The sequence below is a fragment of the Trifolium pratense genome, linkage group LG4 (genome assembly GCF_020283565.1).
Source record: "Trifolium pratense cultivar HEN17-A07 linkage group LG4, ARS_RC_1.1, whole genome shotgun sequence".
Classification (NCBI taxonomy): Eukaryota; Viridiplantae; Streptophyta; class Magnoliopsida; order Fabales; family Fabaceae; genus Trifolium; species Trifolium pratense.
In genome coordinates, this window is record NC_060062.1 from 49,112,748 (window position 1) to 49,137,565 (window position 24,818).

Sequence of the window (24,818 nt, forward strand, 5' to 3'; positions counted from 1 at the left end):
TATTGCTATACGTTATACTTACAGTTTATGCTTCTAATTTTATGGAGTTTTTAGAATCTCTGGAAACCTATATATATGAAGCATTGACAGCTATAGGAGGGCACCGCGAGGATAGACATTAAAACCTATTGGCACGTTAAAACCTATAGATATACATATTTCATCTCTTATCCATCACCGCAAGGATGCAACTTTTTTTTTCTTTGTTTTTTTTGTTGTCAATGCATCATGTATTTTTTTAATATAGATTTTTAGGTGATTTTTGTTTACTTATACATCTATAACATAATATAAAGGGGATAGATGAGTTTGGGCTGGATTTTTCTTAATACTTATTTTACCCTTCAAAGCAATTCCTACGTATGCCACAACACAAAACTCCACATATTTCCTTCTCTCTTTTCTATTATCATTGTTCACGTAAAAAACTAACATCTATGAAGCGGTTCCATTCCCTTTATTTTTGCAACTGCTACCATCATAAAAAGAAAATTTGTGTAGCCATTCCTGATTCCACAATCCACAACACACTAAGTTTGTTTTTGCGAAGTTTAGCCACAATAAAAAAGTTTGTTTTCGGAAGTCGGTTGCTGAAAATTGGGAAAGATGAACCGCAAGAACAATTAAACAATTGTGAGAGTAAGAGAGGGATTGGGAGATAGTGACTTGAATTTGAAAGAGGTGATTTCAGATACTACATATTACAGTGAGATTGATCTAATTTTCCTCTTTCAATGTTGAAAATTGATGTAATATCTACTAACCATCCTTAGTTTTCATTCCCCCCAAAAGCAGTTTCCTTTATCAATAACAACATCATGGCATTGTGGTAGGGTTGGAATTTGCAATGCATGTCTCTTAAATCAAAATAGGTGTGTTGTAAAATCACATTTTTTGCATTTTTTTGTTTGGCTTTGTTCTCAATTTCAGAACCCAAAACCTGGACTACTCACGTTGTTCTCAACATTGCAGTCTTAGAAAAGTAGAAGGTGTGGTGAATTTCAAGAATGCTTTGACTTTGATAAACACAAGGTAATGAAGATTTCATTGTCATACTGATACCTTTTCTGTTATGTTGGTACTTGACTGATATAGAGAACACAATACATATATGAAATAAATGTGATCAAGGCCTTTCGGAAGTGCGACTGGTTTTATGTTTATGTAATTCACCACAATTACTTATTGTTTGTTCATTAAAATGTTTTTTTAATTGACTTCCTATTAATTCTATGATTGATTGATCATTCTTATTGTACACCTTTCCGTTTTGCAATCAGTTATTAACCTAATCATGTTGTTATAATTAAGCAAATGTGGTGTGGTTTGAGGTTAAACGAAGAATACTAGCATAGATATCAATTCATTCTACAATATATTTTTGTTGCGTGTCAAATTGATTTTATCATGTCTTTTTGTTAGAAACGATTGATCGTCAAATTTTGGGTTGGCTTTTTCCATTAAGACTTTACCCAATTCACAACTACGGGTAATCGAAAAAATTTCGTAACCTGATATACATGTAACCTAACCGGTCCTTAATAATAGAAAGAAAAAAAAAACTAACCGCACGAAGAAATGAGTTTCACAGTCACTTACAATATAGGAATAGATACAGGGGGATAGAGAGAGATAGAAAACTCATAAGCGAGAAAAAGAGTCACTATGCCAAGGCCAAGCCAATTATGTTTGGGATTTTTTATTTTCTTTTAAATTGTTTTTCGGTGAATAAATTTATTTTTGCTAAATTTCAAGTCTGACCATGACTTTGAACATATGTAGTGCAAAGCACTATGAAATTTATTTTGCATGTTGTCAGGTTAAGTTTTTATTTTTATTTTTTATATTGAGTTTTCATTGACATATATTTTTTTTTCTTGATGAAATGATTTAGCTATTCTTTGGTCAAAACTGTTGCATTGCCAAGATATAGACAGGGCGAACCGGGATAAGCCCATCATGAGAATCTGTGAGAGAACTAGGAGGTAAAAGAAGCAGTCTTCTATGCATCGGTTGAAATTGTTTGTTTACTAGAAAAACGAATGTAACTGCTCTACGGATTATCCCAATTTTCATGACCTTTTTGGATGCAAACTCTTGAGATGTAGTATTCATTAATGTTTTTTTTTTTATTATTTGGTCTTATTTTGTTAATATGTTATGTTTAGGTTTCAACTGTCATCCGTGTTGTAATGCCTGCATTTTATCTATGCCTACAGTCGGTTAGAATTGAATTTTTTTTTATGGAAACAAACAGGATTGGTTCATGTGGTATTTATATGTGCAGTTAATCCAAACACCTACCCTTTATGTGAGTTACGCACGTGGAAGGGTAAAAAGTGTGTAAATTTTGGATTTGGATCCACTCCAATTTTTCTTCATGTTTTCTCTCATTTTTCTTAATTAAAGGGTTGGTAAATTACAAAGAATAAAAAGGAGAAAAAATTAACATAACATTGTAATACTAACAACTAACATTGCTTATCAACAAAAAAAGAAGAATAAAAAGGAGAAAAAATCAACCCTTAGATTAAGAAAAAATAAGAAAAATTGGAGAGGATCCAAATCTGTAAATTTTTATTCAAGTGTGTATATGTTATTTAACTCCGATGTGGAAGGGTAAATAGTGTTATAAATTTGTGTTACAAGTGTGTTACTTTATCTATGGTGGGAACCAATGCACTTATATTACAATTTTTATTTTGAGGGAAACTGAAAATGCCCAGATTAGTTAAATAAAAATCAAATTTATAATAAACAACTGTTTATAATTTATATACGTTAGTATAATAAAAAATGCAGATCATACAAACTGGAATATAGAAATACACAAATTAGTTTAAATAAAAATCAAACTTATAATAAACCATTGTTTATAATTTATTTACGTTAATAGAATAAAAAACGCGGATCACACAAACAGGCGCGGGACGCGCCTGTTTGGCCGCTAGTAATAATATAAATATATTATATTTTTTAAGACTCAGAATCTAGTCTAAGAATTAACAAATTTAGAGAAAACTAATCTTACTGTCCATTAGACTTATCTGGATAGACTATTAGACTTATCTTTATAAAAAAATATAAATATTAGATTTTATATATTTTTTTAAAAAAATTATATACGAATGAACATTTTCAATAATTCAATCAGGTAGGTCTACATGAATGAATATACTAATATAATAATATTTTATATGTTTCCTATGGTCCAAAATAACTGACATATTTTTTATCTTGACCCATTTTTAAGCATTTGAAAACATTAATGTGACTATATTATAATATAAATTATTCAACATATGCTGCAGGGAATTATAAAAGAAGAAAAGCTCAACACTTTCAACATCCCTATTTATTATCCATCTCCATCTGAAGTGAGTTGGAAGTTTGCAAAGAAGGATAATTTGTCATCAATCAAAATTGGAGTCTTCTCAAATAATTTTGAATGGACTTGATAATTATGAGGATGCTTTTGACTTTACAACTAAAATTCAATTCAAGGATCACATAGAAATGATGTAGGATTTTTGTGTGGGGTTTATATTTGTGGTTCAAAATGATTTTCAAAGTTTTGTTGGTTGGTAGTTAAGGTGCATTTTGTGTAGTTGTGATATTATGATGGTGGTACGCGTACGTAGTTGTGATATTATAATAATTCGGTGGTTTACTGGTCTTTAAATTAATTAAGTGTCTATTGTCAATTTGTCATTGCTGAATTCTTCGGTACACATATTATGTGAATGTGTATCGGTACACCGCTGATGTGGTTAACAAGTAATATAGTAATTAATGTATTTGTCACAAAAAAAAAATTAATGCAGATTTTGTTTTTTTATTAAGTTTTTTATATTATAATAATTCGATGGTTTACTGGTCTTTAAATTAATTAAGTGTCTATTGTCAATTTGTCATTTACGGAAAAAAAAATTGTATAGAACATTTAAATCTCCTGTTGGTACATAGCCAATTCCTTTTTTCTTTTTTTGGTTACATGGTATAGCCAATTTCAATACCAATACTTTTTCTATTGATATCATGAGCCGTTATCCACATTTATGTGGAGATATAACCATTGTTATAGAATAAATTTCACTTCATTGTGTCCAATATCTTGGACACTTCACTTATTCACCCTTAAGGTGAAATTTTTAGCCACTAGATTACTTGACAAAAAAAAATTCACTCCATTTTTTTTATTGAAGAAGCTAAATTTGTCCACCCAAATTAGTATCAGAGAGAATCGAACTCGAGACCTTAACGAAGATCACATTCTCAGGTCCCAAGTCAATATCAACCAACCCAAGTGGGTAAAAAAAAAATAAAAAATTCACTCCATTGTTCTCCTTGTGAATTGTTGAGCACAACAAAAATTGATTAATTTGCTGGAGTTTTTATCAATCAATTTGCTAGGGTTTTCAACATTTGCAAATCGAATTATATATATATATATATAGTGTCGGTGATTAACTCTATGCTTTTTTTTTAATAGCATACAAGTATATGTTAGATATAAGAAATGTTCTGGACTGAACTAAAGTCCAATACATCTGATATGCCCAATAAGCAATGAGGCACAAAAGATAACTCCTCCAAGCAAGGACATACACGTCCTAAGGAGCACATGGCCCCAACCAAAAGGTCCAGTGCTTGAAGCTCATAGCGACCACATTCAACCACATAACCTCGCCGTTGGAACAATCTTGTTCTGCCCGTTTAAAGTCGGGGCGCCGTATGTAGGCTTATAAATTTTTATAAGTTCTCAAACCCATCGCTCTCACTTCTTTTGGAAACCTTAAACCCATTTCTCCACTTCAAAACGCAATTCCAATGGCAGGATCCATAACCACTCGCTGCAGAGCTTTAATAAACACTTCTCAAATATAACAACTCCAAAACAACTCTAACCCTGTTTTAATTGTGATTAGCGAATCTTCAGCCCAAGGGGCCTTCACTTTTAGCAACACAACTTTAGACATTCTAAAATTATGTTCTTCTCAAATGACATATGTAAGACACGCTGTCTTAGACAACGTGTACAACTTTTTAACACGATGACACTATATGACAACAAGCTAATAAATAATAAATAAAGCAATAAAGAACACAAAGAAACTAGTAACCTAGTTCGGTTCAACTTTACCTACTCTAGGGGGCTTCCAACACAAAAAAAGGAAAATCACTATTAATAGTGAGAGAACATTGACATAACATGTTTATTTTTAGAAAATATATTGTACAATTATGATTAGTAAGGATATATTTGTATTGATTAGGCATAATTAGTTTCCTAATATACAACTTGTAATTCCTGTATATTATACAGCCTGATAATCAATAATAAACATCGAAATATTTTCCTATATGGTATCAGCTAGGTTTTCGATCAACCTTTTCTCCTAGCTGCCACTCCCATTCTTCCGCACCACTCAAACTCTCCCTTGCCTACATCCATGGTCAATCCCACGTCATCTGCAGCAGCAACACAATAGCCCAAATTCCACTCAGCTTTTGGAATCACCAATGTGAAATCCATCAATCCAATCACGTTGGACAACGATTGAAGCCTCTATCTCTCATGGTCTGCATTGTTTCAAGTTCAAGCTCGTGTTCATAACGTGCTTGATCATATCATCCCTCCCATTCATGAAACAGAAAAACAAAAAGCAGAAGACACAAAGAAAAATGATCCCGATCTATGGAACCGTCTCGACGCGGTCGTTTTGCAGTGGATGTATGCCACCGTAACCTAGGATATTCTCAGTTCCATCCTGGTAATCAACGATACGGTTGAAAATTGTTGGAAAAGAATTACTGTTATGTTTCAAGATAACAAGCATTCGAGAGCAGTCCTCCTCGAACATCAATTCACCAACACGAATTTGGAAGATTTTCCGTCCACCAAAGCCTACTGTAATCGCCTCAAATTACTCTCTGGTCAGCTTGCAAACGTTGATTCTCCCGTGAACAACACTTGTCTTGTGTTAAAAATACTTTCCGGACTCACCGACACATGTGCAGGATTCGTCACGTTCATTCAGCAACACGATACCTTGACGCAATTTGAAACGGTTGGAACTAGAAGAATCAACCATAGCACAACGTGTTGCACGCGAATCCAGCACTACCTCATCTCAAGAAGCCTTGCTAGTGAAATCACAAGATGACAATTCATCTTCTTCCACCTCTTCTACTGTTAATCCTGCACGTGCTCCCAGCAACAACAACAATAACAGTTGCGGCAACAATAATCGGGGACGGGATCGCGGTTACAAGGGGAGAAACTCCGGCAGAGGCGGACGTGGTAACAACGGAGGCAGTGGCTGGCAGCCATCAGGAGGTGGTGGACGTGGACAAAGTTTCTACTGGCAACAGCAACAACAAGCTCCTTGGCAGTGGCCACAATATCCTACTTAGGCCCCTCCTCCATGCCCTTATCCATCTTTTTGGAATAAGCCCAATGCTAACCCAAAAACTCAACAAAATGGCATTCTTGGACCTAAGTCACCTACTGCCTTCACTGCAACTGGGTCAAGCCCAACAGATATTGAAACTGCTCTCCACACTCTTCATCTTGCTTAGTCTGACCCATCTTGGTACATGGACACCGGAGCAACATCTCATATGACATCCACACATGGTAATCTCTCATCTTATTTTAATCTGAGCAAAAATAATAGTATTATCGTAGGAAATGGTCATTCAGTTCCGATTCATGGTTTTGGAAATGCTAACTTACCCCCCCCCCCCCCCCCCCCTCCTTCACCCTCCATTAGCTTTATCAAATGTCCTCCATGCACTGAAATTGATTAAAAATTTAATTTTTGTTCATAAATTCACTACCGCTAACCATGTTTCTGTTGAATTTGATCCGTTTGGTTTTTCTGTGATGGATTTTCAGATGGGGACGATTCTAATGAGATGTGAGAGTCAAGGCCAGCTATATTCAATCACCGACATAACCAAAAATAAAAACATCTTTCCTTCTGAGTTTGCAGCTTTATCTACTTCCGTTTGGCATAAACATTTGGGTCATTCAGGAGCCTCTATTTTAGATTCTCTTGGGAAAAATAAAATGATTGATTGTATTCCTACTTCAAAGTTAAATTCAACTTTTTGTCATTCTTGTCCTCTTGGTAAACATATTAAAATGTCATTTATTGATTTACAATGCCTTTTGATATATTACATAGTGATGTTTGGACATCTCCCGTATTGAGTACTTCCGGTCATAAATATTATGTGTTCTACTTGGACGACTATTCGAATTTCTTGTGGACTTACCCAATTTCACATAAATCTCAAGTTTTTTCAACTTTTGAAAAGTTAAGAGCATATATTAAAACTCAATTTCATAGGGAAGTTAAAAACATCCAATGTGATAATGGTAGAGATTATGTCAATAATAATTTTCAAAAACTCTGTGAAGCAAATGAAATTTCATTTCGTTTCTCGTATCCTCATACTTTATCTCAAAATGGCAAAGCTGAGCGAAAAATCCGTTCCATTAATAATATCATTTGAACTTTACTAATTCATGCTTATTTACCACAAAGTTTTTGGCACCATGCTTTACAAATTGCAACTTATCTATTGAATATTTTACCAAATAAAAAGTTGAATTATCAATCACCTCTCAAAATTCTTTTTCCAAAAGACTCATCCTACTCGCATCTAAGAGTCTTTGGTTGTTTATGTTACCCCCTTTTTCCATCAACTACCATAAATAAACTTCAATCTAGTTCCACCCCATGCGTCTTTTTAGGATATCCTTCAAATCATCACGGGTACAAATGCTATGATTTATCACTACATAAAATTATCATTTGTCGTCATGTCATATTTGATGAAACGGAATTTCCCTTTTCTAAGTTGCAAAATTCCAATCCCAAAAATTATCAATCATCTGATAATGAATTATCACCTTACATAATAAATCATATTATTACTGAACCTGACTCTAATCCAATGACACTTGCCCACATCACTCAGCAACATTCCCCACCACCTCATCTATCTAGATCGACCCAACTTTCCTCATCGACTCAGCTACCACCCCAATCTGTGCTAACACACCCCACCCAAATACCAAACCCGGCCCAAGCTAGCTCTCAATCGGCCGACCCATTGCCTTCCATACCTACTTCACCAACTGTCCCACTTCCTCCCATTTACCAGCCTACCCTTAGTTCCGACAACAAACCAGTTACAAGGAGCCAACATGGCATTTTTAAGCCCAACAAAAAAAAACATCAATCTCCACACCCATGTAACTAAATCTCCTCTCCCTCGTAACCCTGTGTTAGCACTAAAAGATCCTAATTGGAAAATGGCTATGGATGATGAATACAATGCTCTCATTCAAAATAAGAAGTGGGATTTAGTACCCCGTCCACCTGACACAAATGCTATTCGTTCTATATGGATTTTTAGACATAAAGAAAAATCTGACGGTTCTTTTGAGAGGCATAAAGCCCGACTTGTAGGTAATGGTGCAGGTCAACAGGTTGACATCGATTGTGGCGAAACTTTCAGTCCGGTTGTTAAACCAGCCACTATCCGAACAATATTGAGTCTTTCCTTATCAAAAGCATGACCAATTCATCAATTAGACGTCAATAATCCTTTTTTACATGGTAAACTTAACGAAATAGTGTATATGCATCAACCGTTGGGTCTCAAGGATCTGAATCATCGTCATCACATGTGCCATTTACGAAAATCATTGTATGGGCTCAAGCAAGCTCCACGAGCATGGTACAAACGTTTTGCAGATTATGTTTATTCTATCGGATTCTCTCAAAGCAAGTCTGACAACTTTCTTTTTATCTACCGAAAAGATACACACATGACCTATCTTCTTTATGTGGACGACATCATTCTCACCACATCCTCTGATGATCTTCGCAAGTCTATCATTTCTCGACTCAGTTCTGAATTTTCTATGAAAGACTTGGGACGGCTGAGTTAGTTTTTTGGCATTGCTATTACTCGATATGCTGGTGGTCTATTTCTATCTCAAAAAAAGTATGCAAATGATATTCTTGAACGAGCGAGCATGTCATCTTGCAAATCATGTCCCACTCCAGTTGACACTAAACCAAAGCTCAACTCCAATGCCAACACTCCATATGAAGATCCATCCTTATACCGTAGTCTTGTCGGTGCTCTTCAATATCTTACTTTCACAAGACCAGATATCTCGTATGCAGTGCAACAGATATGTTTATTTATGCATGACCCAGTGGACGACCACATGCAAGCTCTTCAACGCATTCTACGCTACATTCGGGGTACTAGTCACTACTATTTACATCTTTATCCATCATATATTACATCACTGATTTCTTATACAGATGCTGATTGGGGTGGATGTCCCGACACTAGACGGTCTACATCAGGTTATTGTGTTTTCCTTGGAGACAACTTACTCTCATGGTCCTCTAAGCGCCAGCCTACATTGTCATGGTCTAGTTCTGAAGCTGAGTATCGAGGTGTTGCCAATGTAGTTTCTGACTCATGTTGGTTACGTAACCTACTCCTAGAACTACATTGTCTGATCCACAAAGCCACTGTAGTATATTGTGACAATGTTAGCGCAATGTACAAAACATATTGAGATGGACATTCATTTTGTACGAGAAAAAGTAGCTCGTGGACAGGTACGCGTCCTACGTGTTCCATCGCGCTTTCAAATTGCGGATATCTTCACCAAAGGTCTTCCACTAGTACTCTTTCAAGATTTCCGAGACAATTTAAGCGTACGACAACCTCCCGCTACAACTGCGGGGGTGTGACAGAACATTGACATAACATGTTTATTTTTAGAAAATATATTGTACAGTTATGATACATTAGTAAGGATATATTTGTATTGATGAGGCATAATTAGTTTCCTAATATACAACTTATAATTCCTCTGTATTATACAGCCTGATGAATGATGATCAATAATAAACATCGAAATATTTTCCTATAAATAGTACTAGTAAAATTAGTCTTACTTGAGCACCCTTGTTCAAAGCCTCTTCCTAATGACCTTCAATCACTAACCCTAGTGATCAACTCAATCAATGTACAGTTCAAAGAATGTTGAATTACAACTCAACTAAGACCAAAAACTCTATGCCTTTGAATATAAATTTGGGCGCTAGAGCTGGTACACAAACAACACAAGAAAGACTCTAAAACTATACCCTATCACTATGATCTTCAATTATATTGCACACTTTAAAACGTTAGACTTGAGTATATCTTTAAATAGTGTTGCAAATTCTGGGCTCTTCTCCAATGTACTAAGATTTGATCTGCTCCAAAATTATAGATGATATATATGATTTTGTTTGTTTTAAAACTAACTTCACTAAAAGATAAGATTTGTTTAAATCTTGAATATAAATCAGGCTTTGAAATGCAACAAACTTATATGAACTGGTTTCGTATTCACAAGTGATTAAAATTTGAATTTGAGTTTGATTTTGGGATATTTTTCAATTAAAAATTTCGATAAAACCCCCATTGATACCCAATTTATTTGACAATCCTTAATGCATATGTTGCAACTTTTTAGTATTTATTTTGATAAAACCACAAAAGTTGAGTCCCTTTTTTGCTCATGAGTGAATTAAATGCTATATTGATATGGGGCTTCTTTAAATTGTATCATCACGAACAAAACCTGTGTGCCTTTTCATTTTAATAAAAATTAAAATGTTTTTAAACTATACATGGTAGTAATAAAAAGGCAATCGTGTACGTACCAAAAAAACAAAAGGCAATATTCGTGAAAATTCGTGAGGCATTCTGTTGTGATGTATAGCATTGCTATGTATATATAGCCAGCGCTGCTATATATCGCGAGGAAAATCTTCACGAATGTTTCACGAAATCCAAAAAAAATAAAAATATATTGCTTAAAAAGTTATTGCAACCGCTTGCCATCACCGCTCATGTCTACAAATGGAAGTGAGGCCAAAGTTACAATCCTCTGCAAGTTTAAACAAACTTAATTTGTTGCCCAGCAAACAAAGAACAAAGTAAGAACCGTCCATTGTTTTACAATTTAGAAGCTTCAATTTATTAATCTCTTTTGTAGCCAACCAATTCCCCAATGATCTCCTTGGATACACTCTCAAAATAAAGACTTTCTAAACCCAATTTGTTATCAAAATCTTTACTTTTAAAAACCCCATCTTGTCCAAACAAGGAAACAACAAAATCCAATTGAGCAACTAGCTGGTCTTGAGAGGTAATAGAAAGATCTTTGTTACAAGAGTTTGAGAGAAATATTATGAAAGAGAGGGAAAACAACCAGCCAAGAATTTGAGAAAGAAATTCAGTAGAGGAGCAAAGAGAATTGCATTAAAAAAAACAAGGGGCTGTTGTTGTTGGGGATGAGATGAGAGAGAAGAGACAAACAGGGTATTAAATGAACGGTTAGATGATGCAAATCGGTGCCACTAGCAGTTGCCACGTCATTCGGGACAAATTCGTGATTCGGGTCTCGCGATAAGTAGCATTTTCCATATATAGCAATAGCAAAGAAGAAAAGTATCACTAAAACACCGCAATTTAAATATAATCCATTGAAAATAAGAGCTTTGCATAATTCACGGAAACTTGATGAAAAAGAAGAAAGTAAACAATAAGTGGTTTGGCGGAATAGTGTGTCTCTCATTCGCTATAAATAGTATTTTCCTTTCAAAGATTGAAAGAAGTGAATTTTTTAGTAACTTCCACATGCATGCATGATGCATCTATAAATATAAATATGTTATATATGTGTCATATGAGCTCTACTAATTTAAAGCATAAACATAAAAGCAAAATAACTCTCAAAGAAATATAAAAGACATTATTACTAATGGATTTAACACAGGTACTACACATGAATGGAGGCGTCGGAGAAGAAAGCTATGCAAACAACTCTGTACTTCAGGTATGATCCGAAAAATTTGATATCACTAAGCAAAATATTCAATGATCATTTAAGAAAGAATAAAAATGGGGATTACATTTTAAAAAAATTGTAATGTATTATCATTATTCATAAGTAAAATATTTCACGAAACAAAAGAATTACATAACTAAAATTAAGAATGTTTGCTATACATTATGTGCTCTAAATTTTAATCATTGGTTGTATACATCTACAGCGAAAGGTGATTTCTTTGACAAAACCTTTGAGAGACGAAGCCATAACAAACCTATACCGCAATTCACTTCCCAAAAGCTTAGCAATTGCAGACTTGGGTTGTTCTTGTGGACCAAACACTTTCTTGGTGATCTCAGAAACTATGAAGGTTGTGGAAAAGCTTTGTCAAGAAATGAATCATAAATCTCCCGAATATAAGATCTTTTTGAACGATCTACCTGGGAATGACTTCAATACTATATTTCAGTCCCTCGACACCTTTAAGGAAAATCTACGCAATGAAATCAAAACTGAAATGGATCATTGCTACATCTTTGGGGCTCCCGGTTCCTTTTATAGCAGGCTTTTTCCTGATAAAAGTATGCATTTTGTCCATTCCTCTTATAGCCTTCAATTTCTATCTAAGGTTTGTTTATATTAACTCTTTCTCTATTTGTTTGCATTATATGTACCCTTAATCAACTTTCTCTATTGATAGATTTAATTCATTGGTACAATAATTAGGTTCCCAATGGTGTAGAGAACAATAAAGGAAACATTTATTTGTCTAGCACAAGTCCCTCAAATGTCATTAAGGCTTACTACGAGCAATATAAAATAGATTTCTCTCATTTTCTCAAGTGTCGTGCCCAAGAATTAGTGGAAGGGGGGCGTCTATTTGTAACTTTAATCGGAAGACAAAGCGAGGAACCATGGAGCAAGGATTGTTGTTACATTTGGGAACTTATGGCTACTGATCTTAATGATATGGTCTCGAAGGTAAACTATAATTTATATTTATTATTGAGAATAAGTTATATCACCAAAACATTTACTAACCCTATATTAGGTCCATATTACACATGATCATGATTTATTGATAGCAAAGCCCTCGTTGACCAGTAACCGACCATAGTCGCGTGTCTAACAAGTTTAACCTCAAAAAGTTAGATAGCAAAGCTTAACTTGTTTTAATACTAGCAACAAGAGAACTAAATTTTGAACCCTCAACATTAATTGTTTGACAAAATAGAATTCACTTAAGATTGGGAATCACTTTCAAACACAACAAAACACAACCCTTGTTGCAAAGCTAATTGGATCGCATCGAGCAATGCCAAGCCTTCTCCTTCCAAAGGTAGTGGAAAAAAAAATTGGACAATACACACACATGTAACATGGACAATAGTTTTGATCTTGTCCCATTTTTAAACATTTGAAACATTAATTTAAAAATATTAATATCAAGTATTCAATATATGCTTCAGGGAATTATAAAAGAAGAAAAATTCAACAGTTTCAACGTTCCTGTCTATTATCCATATCCATCAGAAGTGAAGTCTGAAATTCTCAACGAAGGATCATTTGACATGGATCAATTGGATGTTTCTCAAGTAAATTTTTATGAACTTGATAATGGATTCGATACTGCACAATGCACAAGGGCTATAGCTGAACCTTTACTAGTTAGTCATTTTGGTGAAAGTGTCACTAAAGAGCTTTTTAACCGCTTTCAAAAAAATGTAAGTGATCATATGCCCAAAGAGCAGGCTAAGATCACCAATATTACCATGGTATTGACTAGAAAGCCATAAGGAATAACATTTTTGTTTAGGTTTTATCCTTTTTAGAATTTTATTGGTAGTTTTTAAACGAGAATAATGCTGTTGATCACTGTATCATTGGGTTAGTCTCTTCAAATCTCTTTGTCTCTACTAGCCACTAGCTATAACAAGTTTCAGATTTAGTAACATTTTTTAAAAGGTTACTAAATCAAGAAAAATGTTAATATTTCAATTTAGTAACATTTCAAAAGTGTTACTAAAAGACTTTAGTAACATTTAATAGGGCATTAGTATAGCATTTGATAAATGTTACTTATTTATATCTTTTATATCTTTTGTAATATTTGTGCTTATCATAGTGACGTTAAAGAAATCTTACCAGATTATGGTTTTCGTAACATGCAGAAGTGTTACTATTTTGTATTCGTACATTAGAAAAATTGGGTAGGAGTTTTTGTAGGCAATCTATCATATTGATGCCTATTAAACCTTGAAAATCTCAATCATGGTTTTCGTCTTGACAAACCATTATTCATATATTAAATTTTGGAAAAAAAATTGCTAGTGAATATATCTAATCATTGAATCTGAAAATCACATAATGTTTTACACTTTCCGTGAAAATCACAAATACTACACAGTGGTGTGAGTACGGGAACTTGCGATTTGCGTTTTACGGAAGAGAAATTGAGTGTGAGAAATGTTAAGGATGGTGGTGACTTATAATGATTTTTATTTTTTTTACTAATATACATTAACTTATCAATTTCATCTGATCAAAGTGTATGAAACAAAGTAATTTTATTTAATCGATCGTTAGTTAATTCAGTGGTGATTGGTGCTAAACTTAATAGGGAGGACCGCAGTTCGATCTCCCGCAACTGCGATCGGGAGGGAGCTAGAACCACTTGATGTCAGAACTGACACCGAACCTATTAAAATATGAATTTAATTTATGAATGTTTACTTATTTTTCGGCCAAAATAACATAACAGAAATCAAAGCGTCAATCTATATTTAATAAGTGATCTAAAAATGTTTTTGTTCTAAACCAACTGCGATATATTTTAGGTAAATTCTTTTGTACATATATTTGTTTGCGCAGCAGAGGCAAGAATGGCTTGGTTTACCAGCACAAGCTGCAGGCTCAGCAGGCTTGTTTGCAGGCACAGGCGCGCACAAGTGCAGGCAAGCTCATAGGCGAGAGGACTTGAGCTTGAGCACACACACACACTACAAGAAAAAACGCAATTTGCTACCATAATTGTGCTACGAAACGTGTTCCTGGTTAATTTCAAGTATATTAACAACCATTTGATGGAAATTAATTTTATATTATTACTCTATTTACAAAGTACTGTTATTACTACTATTCTCCTTATATTTTTTTTTTGGCGTAAAAATCTCAGAACACGAAGCCGTTATCATCAATATCGCGACACCGATTTTGCAAACGCTCTCACTCCGATTTTGCTCCGATCTCATTCACCCTTCGATTTGCTCCGATTTCACTCTTCTCCGATCCTCTTTGCCGCATTCCTCTTTCCTCGCGATTGTTATTCTTCGTTGAAATTTGACGGTGTTCTCGATTCTTCTCTGATTTCTGCGTAAGTTAAATTTCAACATTCTAATTTAGATTTCAGCGATTGTTATTCTTTTTTGGCATTTCAACACTCTAATTGAGCTCTGGATTTGATTTGAACACTATGAATTTTGTTTTTATTTTGCATATTACCGAATAATCACATCATCTCATTCATCTAAATTAGAAATCACTACTGTAAAATCAGAAAATTAGGGTTCCTAGTTCATGCTTGTTTAATTGCATAATGATCCACTCACTAAGCATTGATTATTTGCATGTTATTACGTGACAGAAGACTTTACAGAGAAAACTCCTTTGGAATCTCTTTTCACATCAACAAAATCCTTCAATCGAACATATTTTATGGCAGTTTTTGTTTTCATTTCTCTATTTAGGTTTTGTACCGATTGAATTCAGGTTACTGAATTTGTTCACTAAATTCATTTTAATGTATAAGATAGAATTAGATGATACTTATTGGATTGATTCTATAAGTGATATATCCAGTGGCGTGTATTTAGATGATACATGATTCTTATTCTTACAAGAAACTTTGCTGTGATACAATCATTTCCCCTGTATATTTGTTACTGACTTGTGATTGGGGAGAGCAATGAGTCACCGATCCCTTTATACATGTTCATAATGATCGCCTTTTTTCTAGTGTAGGTGAATTTCGATATGGTTTGGTAAGTTAACCAATACAACTCAATTTGTGATATGATCACCTTTGCATATTGTATGCAACTATTTATTTATGGGGAGAAAATTATATAGTCTCAATGATGTCTATGATAAGGCTAAAAAATGATTGGACCAGATCACATGATAGAAATGAAGATGATCGATGAGGCACACATGGAGAAGGGGAAAATAAAGTCTTTCACTTCATACTGTGGTGGACTTCCATTTCCTGAAGATGCTAACAGTCCATTAGCATATAAATTCAGGTACTTCTTGGAATATATGTATCTATGCAACAGTTCCCTAATGGTTCTAAAATGAACTCACTTTTCGTAGTTGAATAGCTAGTAGCTTCTCACATTTATGATATATCACTTGTTGATCTGATGTGCTGACTTAGTGATCACATAGTTATATAGCTTTTTACTGGCACAGTACTCCGCGATATTAATCCGTAAGCTACTTTGTTGCTAACTATTGTTTAGTTCATTGTATTATGCCCTATTGTTGGCTGAATTGTTTTGTTAAGATTTTTAGCTCTGTATCACTATTTTTTAATTCACTGTATCACTAATATGGTTCGTTTTTAGTTTGAGAGTGGCTTTTGGAAAAATAAATAATAATAATAATAATAATAATAATAGTATGTTAGTAGCGATCCAAGATTGATATTCTATTTTATTATTGCTTATTTTAGTATTGCTTGTATATTTCAGAGGTCTGTCTCAAATAATTATTGCAATGATATTCTATTCAAATTCAAACTTTAATATTCTTGTACATTGTTATCTAAGGTCCTCCATTTCTTTATGGTTTCTGTGTCATTCCCTTTTACAGGAAATTTCACTTGCATTGTTATTTGTATCTTCTTACTGATAAAATAAAAGAAATGATTTCTCTTTCAGTTAAATATATAATTGTAAGTTGTAACTAATTTAACTATATATTCAGTTATGATAGCCTAAAATCATAAAAGAAGTGAACCTTAGAGCTCTATAAGTAGATCATAACTTTTTCTTGTAACTTAACAGTTCATTTTCATCAATTTTACAAGAACTGATTTTCGTCTTCTCTCAAAATTTCGAGAACTTTATTTTGCCTTCAGCCTTCTCCTCTGCTTGCTGCCTCAGTCCTTGCAGCCCTCTGTCAATCACTTAAATTCTTGATTCCATCCTTCATATTATTAGATAAGATACGACTCATGTTAATCGTAGCAGTACATTAGTGTATCAATGTGTAGTACACTTTATGGTTCACTTATGGCGTTCTCAGTTTGTTCATGTATACGTTTTCAGACCTGTAATAATGTTTGTCACTGCTGATATTTCTTGCTGCTATATTTGTACTTCAACATTGTTTAATTTATTTTCCGTTAATTATATTATTGCAGTTCTTCAACAACAGCCTAGATGAGACTGCTTACTTTAAAATGATCCTAAACCGGGAAAATGTTACCAATCCTGTTGTCATGGTTCAGCCTTCATTGATTTCGTATTCGTTCCATTCTGGTCCTGAGCCTGACCTTCTCGATGTCGCAGCCATTGCAGACAGGGTTCTGCTTTTGTACTCGTTTTTCACAATCGCTATTTTTCATGGTTCAACCATTGTCAATGGCGCAAAGCTGGATATCATAATGAACCAGAACATCAGGTATTCTTCGGATATGTTGCTAATCTAATATAGTGTCTGCTAGTTACAGTAAAAAAATAAATATCATGTCTGCTAGTCACCGTAAAAAAATAAATATCATGTCTGCTAGTCACCCGTAAAAAAAAGAAAAAAATATCGTATCTGCTAGTTAATTCTGATCAGAATTTTTCTATGGGAGAACAAGGGTATCCAGCTGATGGGGACAATATAACATTGTGAAAGTATATGAGTATAGGTGAAATCATTTTAGTATTTTGGCATAGTTTCATTGTTAGGACAAGATTAAGTTCAGTAAGGTGCACGTGCTTAAGGTTAAATTTCAGAATAGGGATGTATTTTCAGCTTCTACAATGTTGAAGTTAGGCATCAGTTTTCAGTTTATCGGGCCTTGTTAGTCTCAAAGACTTTGTGATTTGTTTGTTTAGATTATTTTAGGAGTAGTAGGATCAATACATCTTGGTAAGAATGAAATAATCCAGAGAATAAAACATTAATTAGTTCAATGTGAAGGTAAGATCAGTGCCACCGAGCATGGTTTTATGTTTTTGTTGAAAAACTTTCCTTTGATAAATGTTTCACAAAATTATACAAATTTTGAACTATTTGGGGCATAATGAAGGTCTTAATTAGGAAATCCATGCTATGGCCATCTGCTATTAACAAAATTGCCAATTTAGTTAATTTGAGTCAAATATTTTGCAGGCATTTGCGCAGTTGCTACGAGCTCCTCATGATGATTCAGATTTAGTAGTTCAATAGAATTATAGTCAGTGTCTCCTGTGACTTTAATGTAAAATTTTACTTCGATCGCTACTATTATTATTATTATCATTAGGGCATAATTGTATGTTTACTATTGATTCAATTCATTAAAATCAGTGCTTTGTTTCTTACAGTAAATACAATTGTAGCATATGGCTTGTAGATGTTTCAACTTGGAATGTCCGGTGGGGTCCTTAATCCAAGACCAGAGGTAAATCCAAGATGTGACATATCTTGATCATGTTCTTTTGACTTTGAGGGTTGGATCTATCACGGGTCTGTTAATTAGGTGTCCGAATTTCAGATTGGGAACATAATGGCTAGATGCTTGTCATGCAATGTACACAAATAAATTGAAAGCGCAATTGAAAATTTGAAACGACAATTTGACATGAGCTTTACTAACATGTACATTTTCTTTTCAGGTCCTCTGAACTAATACCTATGGAGCATTTAGATGACGAAGAAGCATATTGGCTAGATGCTATTGATGAGGTTTGTTCATACAATGCTTCCTCGAACTCTTGGGTTGAAGCTGCTAATTCCTTGTCAAATGTTAGGTAAATATCCTCATGTCTATCCCTTTGTTTTGTAGTTGATGAAGAGTGATCAGTCTCGGCTTTCCCTTGAAGCACATGAATTTGTTTTGGGTAAATTGAACTTTTCTTTTTACTTAGTTCTGAATTCTTGATAACCCGAGGCATTAAATAGATCAATATATTTACTTTGCTAATCAATTTCATGTTCAAATTATGCATTGCATTAGTTCTGTTCATGTGTTTATTAACACTAATCAATTTCACTTCTACATGTTTATGGTTTTAATATTAAAATGTATAGTTTAGATTGGATTTAAAGTATCATCAATATCTTTAAGTATAACATGCATATTTGTTTCATTTGCCGGTAATAAGATGTAATGAGAGTATATCATGCACATTTAACTTAGGTATTTTGATGGATGATAATTAATTAACAATTAGGTTGGTTTTAGGAATGGATTCATTGTAATTAGCCTTTTATAATTATAATTTTTTTCTAAAATGCTTGAATTTGGCTGCGAAATTGCTAGGAATATGTAGCTAGAGATTTATTGCGAAATTGTTGTGACAATGTCCTAGCGATTTAGTTAGGAAACATAACCTTTTCAACAATATTTAACTATGTATTAATTGGGAATTAGCTAGGATTTCCTATATATTAGTTGCAAATTAGCTAGGAAATATTTTTCTAGATGATTTGCCGCCCAATCCATGCTAGGACCTATACGGCAGCTAATTCACAACAAATGCGTAGCAAACACTGTTTTACTAGCGATTAGCTACGCATTAGCTACAAGTGGCTTCGTAGCTAAACGCAGATTTTCTTGTAGTGACAGTTTTGCAAAAACTGTGTTTAATCAAGATGAAGCTTATTGATGCTTTTGGTTTATGAACTGATTATGAAACTTAAGGAAAATAGAGAATTTTTATTCATCCTTATTGGGCCAAAAGAAGTGATTACAAATGAATGCACTCTAATGCATTTATAGAGAAGCTTGTACAACAAGCAAGCTTAACCCTAGGCCTAACCAATTCCTAACTAACCTAGTTAGTTACTAACAAACTTAACTAACAAGTTAGTTGTAACTAACTCTTATTCAAAACATCTAACAAACTAAATTCAAGATGAATTATCAATTCTTAACACTCCTCCTTAATTCATGCTTGAATTACAAACAACCAGACCTAAGCTCCTCCTTAAAAATTCAAACCTGTCAAGTTTCACAGCCTTTGTAAAACCATCTGCAAGTTGTACCTCAGTTGGACAGTACTGCACTTCAATCATACCATTTGTCACTTGTTCTCTAATGAAATGAAATATGGTAGCAATGTGTTTACTCTTGCCATGTGAGATTGGATTTTTAGCAAGGCTTATAGCAGACTTATTATCAATCCTTAGGATTAGAGGCTTCACTGGTTCACATTTGATTTCTATCATTACTGAATTCAACCAAATTGCTTGACATGCTGCAAATGTGCCTGCTATATACTCAGCTTCACAAGATGAGAGAGCAGTCACAGCTTGTTTCTTTGTACACCAAGATATTGCAGCATTATTGAACTTGAAAACATACCCTGATGTGCTCCTCCTATCAGTTATGTCTCCACACCAATCACTATCAAAATACCCTATCAAAGTACTCCCTGCACTGTTTGTACCAATAGGGAATAGCAAACCAATTTCCAAAGTACCTTTAAGATATCTGAGGATTCTCTTAGCAGCTATCATTTGAGACTTCCTTGGATCATGCATAAACCTGCTAATAACACTTACAGCATAGCATATATCAGGCCTACTGTTGCACACATACCTCAATGAGCCAACTATTTGCCTAAACACAGTTGGATCAACCTTCTCTTCATCTGAGCACTCATCAAATTTTGTGTTTGTCTCTGATGGATTTGACAATGAATTGCAGCTTTCCATTTCAAATTTTTCAAGTAATTCACCAATGTACTTCTGCTGGTGCATTACTATACCATCTTCTCTTCTCATAAATTCCATTCCCAGAAAGAATGAAAGTTCACCAAGATCAGACATTTCAAATTCACTTTTGAGCTTATCTTTCACTTTTGCAATTTCTGCAATTTTACTTCCAGTTATGAGCAAATCATCAACATACAAGCAGATTATGACAATATCTTCATCTTTAGGGCAATGTACATATACACCAAACTCAGCAGCACATTTTTTGAACCCTATCTGAATCAGAAAGTCATCAATCCTTTTGTTCCATGCTCGAGGAGCCTGTTTCAAGCCATATAGAGCCTTATACAGCTTATACATCATTGCTTCCTTCCCTTTTATTTCAAAGCCTGGTGGTTGTGACACATATACCTCCTCATCAAGTGGACCATTCAGAAATGCTGACTTCACATCCAGATGGTACAGGCTCCATTTGTTCTTACAGGCCAATGCTACAACCAACCTCACAGTTTCAATTCTTGCAACTGGTGCAAACACTTCATTGTAGTCAATTCCATGTTTTTGTAAGAATCCTCTAGCAACTAACCTTGCTTTATGCTTTGAAATTGTGCCATCAGGGTTCAATTTCACTTTGAACACCCATTTCACATCAATTCTCTTTGTCTTGTCTAGCAAGTCAACTAGCTTCCAAGTCTAATTTTTCTCAATTGACTTAAGCTCTTCTTCCATAACCCTCTTCCACACATTACTTTTCAAAGCATCTCTGTAGTTCAATGGTTCAGAATCAGCTAGTAATGCAAAGTGAATGAGATCACCCTCATCATTCACTGCATTGTCTTGAGTAACTTCACAGTCATTCAATCTAGCCGGTACACGTTTGGTTCTCTGAGTTCTTGCAATCATATGAATCCTATCATCATCATCACTTGATAAATTCATATTACCATCACTTTCTGTACCTTTATTCTGAATACTTTCAGCAGCTGGCTCACCTTTATCCCCTCCATCAAATTCATCACTTGAACTTGGATAGATGAAGGTTGATTGTAGTTCACTGCTATACACTGGTTCTTTCTCCCATTTCCATTTCTCTTCTTCATTCACAATTACATCTCTGCTAATGTGAACCTTCTGAGTAACTGGATTGTATAGCTTGTAGGCACCAGTTGGATGATACCCTATAAGTATCATTATTTCACTTTTATCTTCAAGTTTGGTTCTTCTAGCATCTGGCACATGCTTATAGCATAATGAACCAAAAATCTTGAGATGTTTCACACTTGGCTTCCTCCCACACCAAGCTTCCTCTGGCACAACTTTCAGTTTCTTTGTAGGACATTTGTTCAGAATGTAGGCTGCAGTAAGTACTGCTTCACCCCAGAACTTGTGTGGAAAATTCTTCTGCTTAATCATGCTTCTTGCCATATCTAACAATGTTCTGTTTCTTCTTTCTGCTAGTCCATTGTGTTGTGGTGTGTATGGAGCAGTGACTTCATGTGTAATGCCTTGATTAGTACAGAAGTTCTCAAATTCTCTTGATCGGTATACTCTCCACCACCATCAGTTCTTAAGATCTTAATTGATTTCTCACTTTCTTTTTCAATTAAGACTTTAAACTTCTTGAACACTACTAAAGCTTCACTCTTTAACTTCAAAGTGTATAACCAGATCATTCTGCTGTATTCATCAACAAATGTAATGAAATACTTGCTTCCCCCTAATGAAGCAACTTCAAATGGACCACAAATGTCACTATGAATAACTTGCAATACAGCACTAGCTCTCTTAGGCATTTCAGCTACAAAAGCTTTTCTACTGTGCTTACTCTTCACACATATCTCACATATGGACTTCTTTGTCTTGAACTTAGGCAAACCATACACCAATTCCTTAGAATTGAAATCACTGAGGCTTCTATAGTTCAAGTGTCCATACCTTTTGTGCCAAAGTGCTTCAATCTCATCAATCACTGTGGTAGACATGCACATCATATCTACACTTGAGATTTTACACTTGTAGGTTCTGTTGTTTGACAAGCTGCACATCAAGATCAAGTTCTTCATTTTGTCAAACAGCTTCAGTGCATTGTCCTCCATGCTCACAGAGAACCCTCTTTGCACCAATTGACCTAGACTAAGTAGATTGCAGTTCATACCAGGGACATATAACACTTCAGAGATGATCACTTTGCCTCCCTTCTTGCTTTTGATCACTATGTTACCAATACCTTCAGCAGCAAGTTTTCTGCCATCTGCTAGCTTTATACTAGACCTTTTGCTTGCATCAAAATTGGTTAACCATTCTCTATGTGGTGTCATATGGTTTGAGCACCCTGAATCAAGAAACCACTCTTCATTTTTCTCACATTCATCTCCTATGGTAGCCATCATCAAGACTGACTTAACATCACTTTCTTCTGCTACATTGGCCTCTTGTTGATCTTTCTTGTACCAACATTCATTTGCAAAATGGCCAGGCTTTTCACAATTGTAGCACTTCACCTTGCTTTTATCAAAGTTCTTCTTCTTGTTTTTACCTTTGACAAAACCTCCTCCTTTAGAAGATTCAGCTTTGTCATCAGTTTTTGAACTCTGATCTTTAAGCCACTTTGGTTTATCTTTGCCTTTCTTTTTATAATTCTTGCCATTATCTTCTTTCTTGTTGGTTTGAGCTTGCAGGGCTTGTTGATTGACTTTTTCTGAACCTCTACTGAGTACTTTAATCTCATGTGCTTCCAAAGCACTTTGCAATTCCTCAATTTTCATAGTAGCTGTATCTTTCACATACTCTATAGCTATTACTACATTATCAAAGTTTGGAGTTAAGGATCTGAGCACTTTCTCTACTACCATTTCATCAGTGACAGTCTCTCCATAATTTTGCATTTGATGAACAAGTGCAAGTAGTTTTGAGAAGAAATCACTTACTTTTTGATCCTCTTCCATCACCATAGACTCGTATTGCCTTCTAAACGCCTGCAATTTCACCTTCTTGACCTTGATACCACCATCATGGTAACCTTCAAGTATATCCCAAGCTTCTTTGGACTTAGTAGATTTTGAAATCTTTTCAAAATGATGTGCATCACAATTCTGCTGGATATAGAACAAAGCCTTACAGTCTTTTTTCTTGTTTTCTTTGTATGTGTTTCTCTGATCATTAGTTGGATTTGCTCCAACTCATCGTATCCATTCACAAAAACCTCAAGACACTCTTGTGCTCCAAATAAAGACTTCATCACTGCACTCCATCTGTCCCAATTCTTTCCATCAAGAATCAGAATGTTCGTACTAAAACCTTGGGTATTCATCTTGAATCTTCAAGAAATCAATCTACACAGCTCACTTTGTGTTTCTCCAGTTGATTCCTTCACAATTCACTCTTGTTCCTGTGATTGAACCAGGCTCTTGATGCCAATTGTTGGCGCAACAGAGGCAAGAATGGCTTGGTTCACCAGCACAAGCTGCAGGCTCAGCAGGCTTGTTTGCAGGCACAGGCACGCACAAGTGCAGGCAAGCTCATAGGCGAGAGGACTTGAGCTTGAGCACACACACAGTTTTGCAAAAACTGTGTTTAATCAAGATGAAGCTTATTGATGCTTTTGGTTTATGAATTGATTATGAAACTTAAGGAAAATAGAGAATTTTTATTCATCCTTATTGGGCCAAAAGAAGTGATTACAAATGAATGCACTCTAATGCATTTATAGGGAAGCTTGTACAACAAGCAAGCTTAACCCTAGGCCTAACCAATTCCTAACTAACCTAGTTAGTTACTAACAAACTTAACTAACAAGTTAGTTGTAACTAACTCTTATTCAAAACATCTAACAAACTAAATTCAAGATGAATTATCAATTCTTAACAATATTATATATTTTAAGTTTAAGATAATTACACTTGAATAGAAGGTATATGAATAAGAAGTTGCGCCGCTAATTCTTTTTATACGGCAAAATTCCTCTTAAATA

The 24,818-nt window shown here is 34.6% G+C and overlaps 3 protein-coding genes across 3 annotated transcripts; all 3 read left to right on the plus strand.

Moving 5' to 3' along the window:
• The first annotated feature begins 8,221 nt into the window (after positions 1-8,221).
• On the plus strand, positions 8,222-8,596 carry LOC123922814 (uncharacterized mitochondrial protein AtMg00820-like). Its single transcript, XM_045975501.1, has one exon. The coding sequence runs from the start codon at positions 8,222-8,224 to the stop codon at positions 8,594-8,596; it is 375 nt and encodes a 124-aa protein (XP_045831457.1).
• Positions 8,597-9,058: 462 nt separating this feature from the next.
• On the plus strand, positions 9,059-9,619 carry LOC123922816 (uncharacterized mitochondrial protein AtMg00810-like). The gene has a single exon (XM_045975502.1). It carries the CDS (start codon positions 9,059-9,061, stop codon positions 9,617-9,619), a length of 561 nt encoding a protein of 186 aa, XP_045831458.1.
• Positions 9,620-11,863: 2,244 nt separating this feature from the next.
• Positions 11,864-13,728, plus strand: LOC123921351 (S-adenosyl-L-methionine:benzoic acid/salicylic acid carboxyl methyltransferase 3-like). The gene is made up of 4 exons (XM_045973848.1): positions 11,864-11,938; positions 12,156-12,560; positions 12,659-12,913; positions 13,402-13,728. Exons 1-4 carry the CDS (start codon positions 11,864-11,866, stop codon positions 13,726-13,728), a joined length of 1,062 nt encoding a protein of 353 aa, XP_045829804.1.
• Positions 13,729-24,818: the final 11,090 nt, after the last annotated feature.

Bases quoted from the DNA above. Each gene is read 5' to 3' on its own strand.
- LOC123922814 (XM_045975501.1), top strand. From the start codon at position 8,222: ATGGCATTTTTAAGCCCAACAAAAAAAAACATCAATCTCCACACCCAT.
- LOC123922816 (XM_045975502.1), top strand. From the start codon at position 9,059: ATGTCATCTTGCAAATCATGTCCCACTCCAGTTGACACTAAACCAAAG.
- LOC123921351 (XM_045973848.1), top strand. From the start codon at position 11,864: ATGGATTTAACACAGGTACTACACATGAATGGAGGCGTCGGAGAAGAA. The intron at 11,939-12,155 runs GTATGATCCGAA...ATACATCTACAG, and splicing joins CAAACAACTCTGTACTTCAG to CGAAAGGTGATTTCTTTGAC. The intron at 12,561-12,658 runs GTTTGTTTATAT...TACAATAATTAG, and splicing joins GCCTTCAATTTCTATCTAAG to GTTCCCAATGGTGTAGAGAA.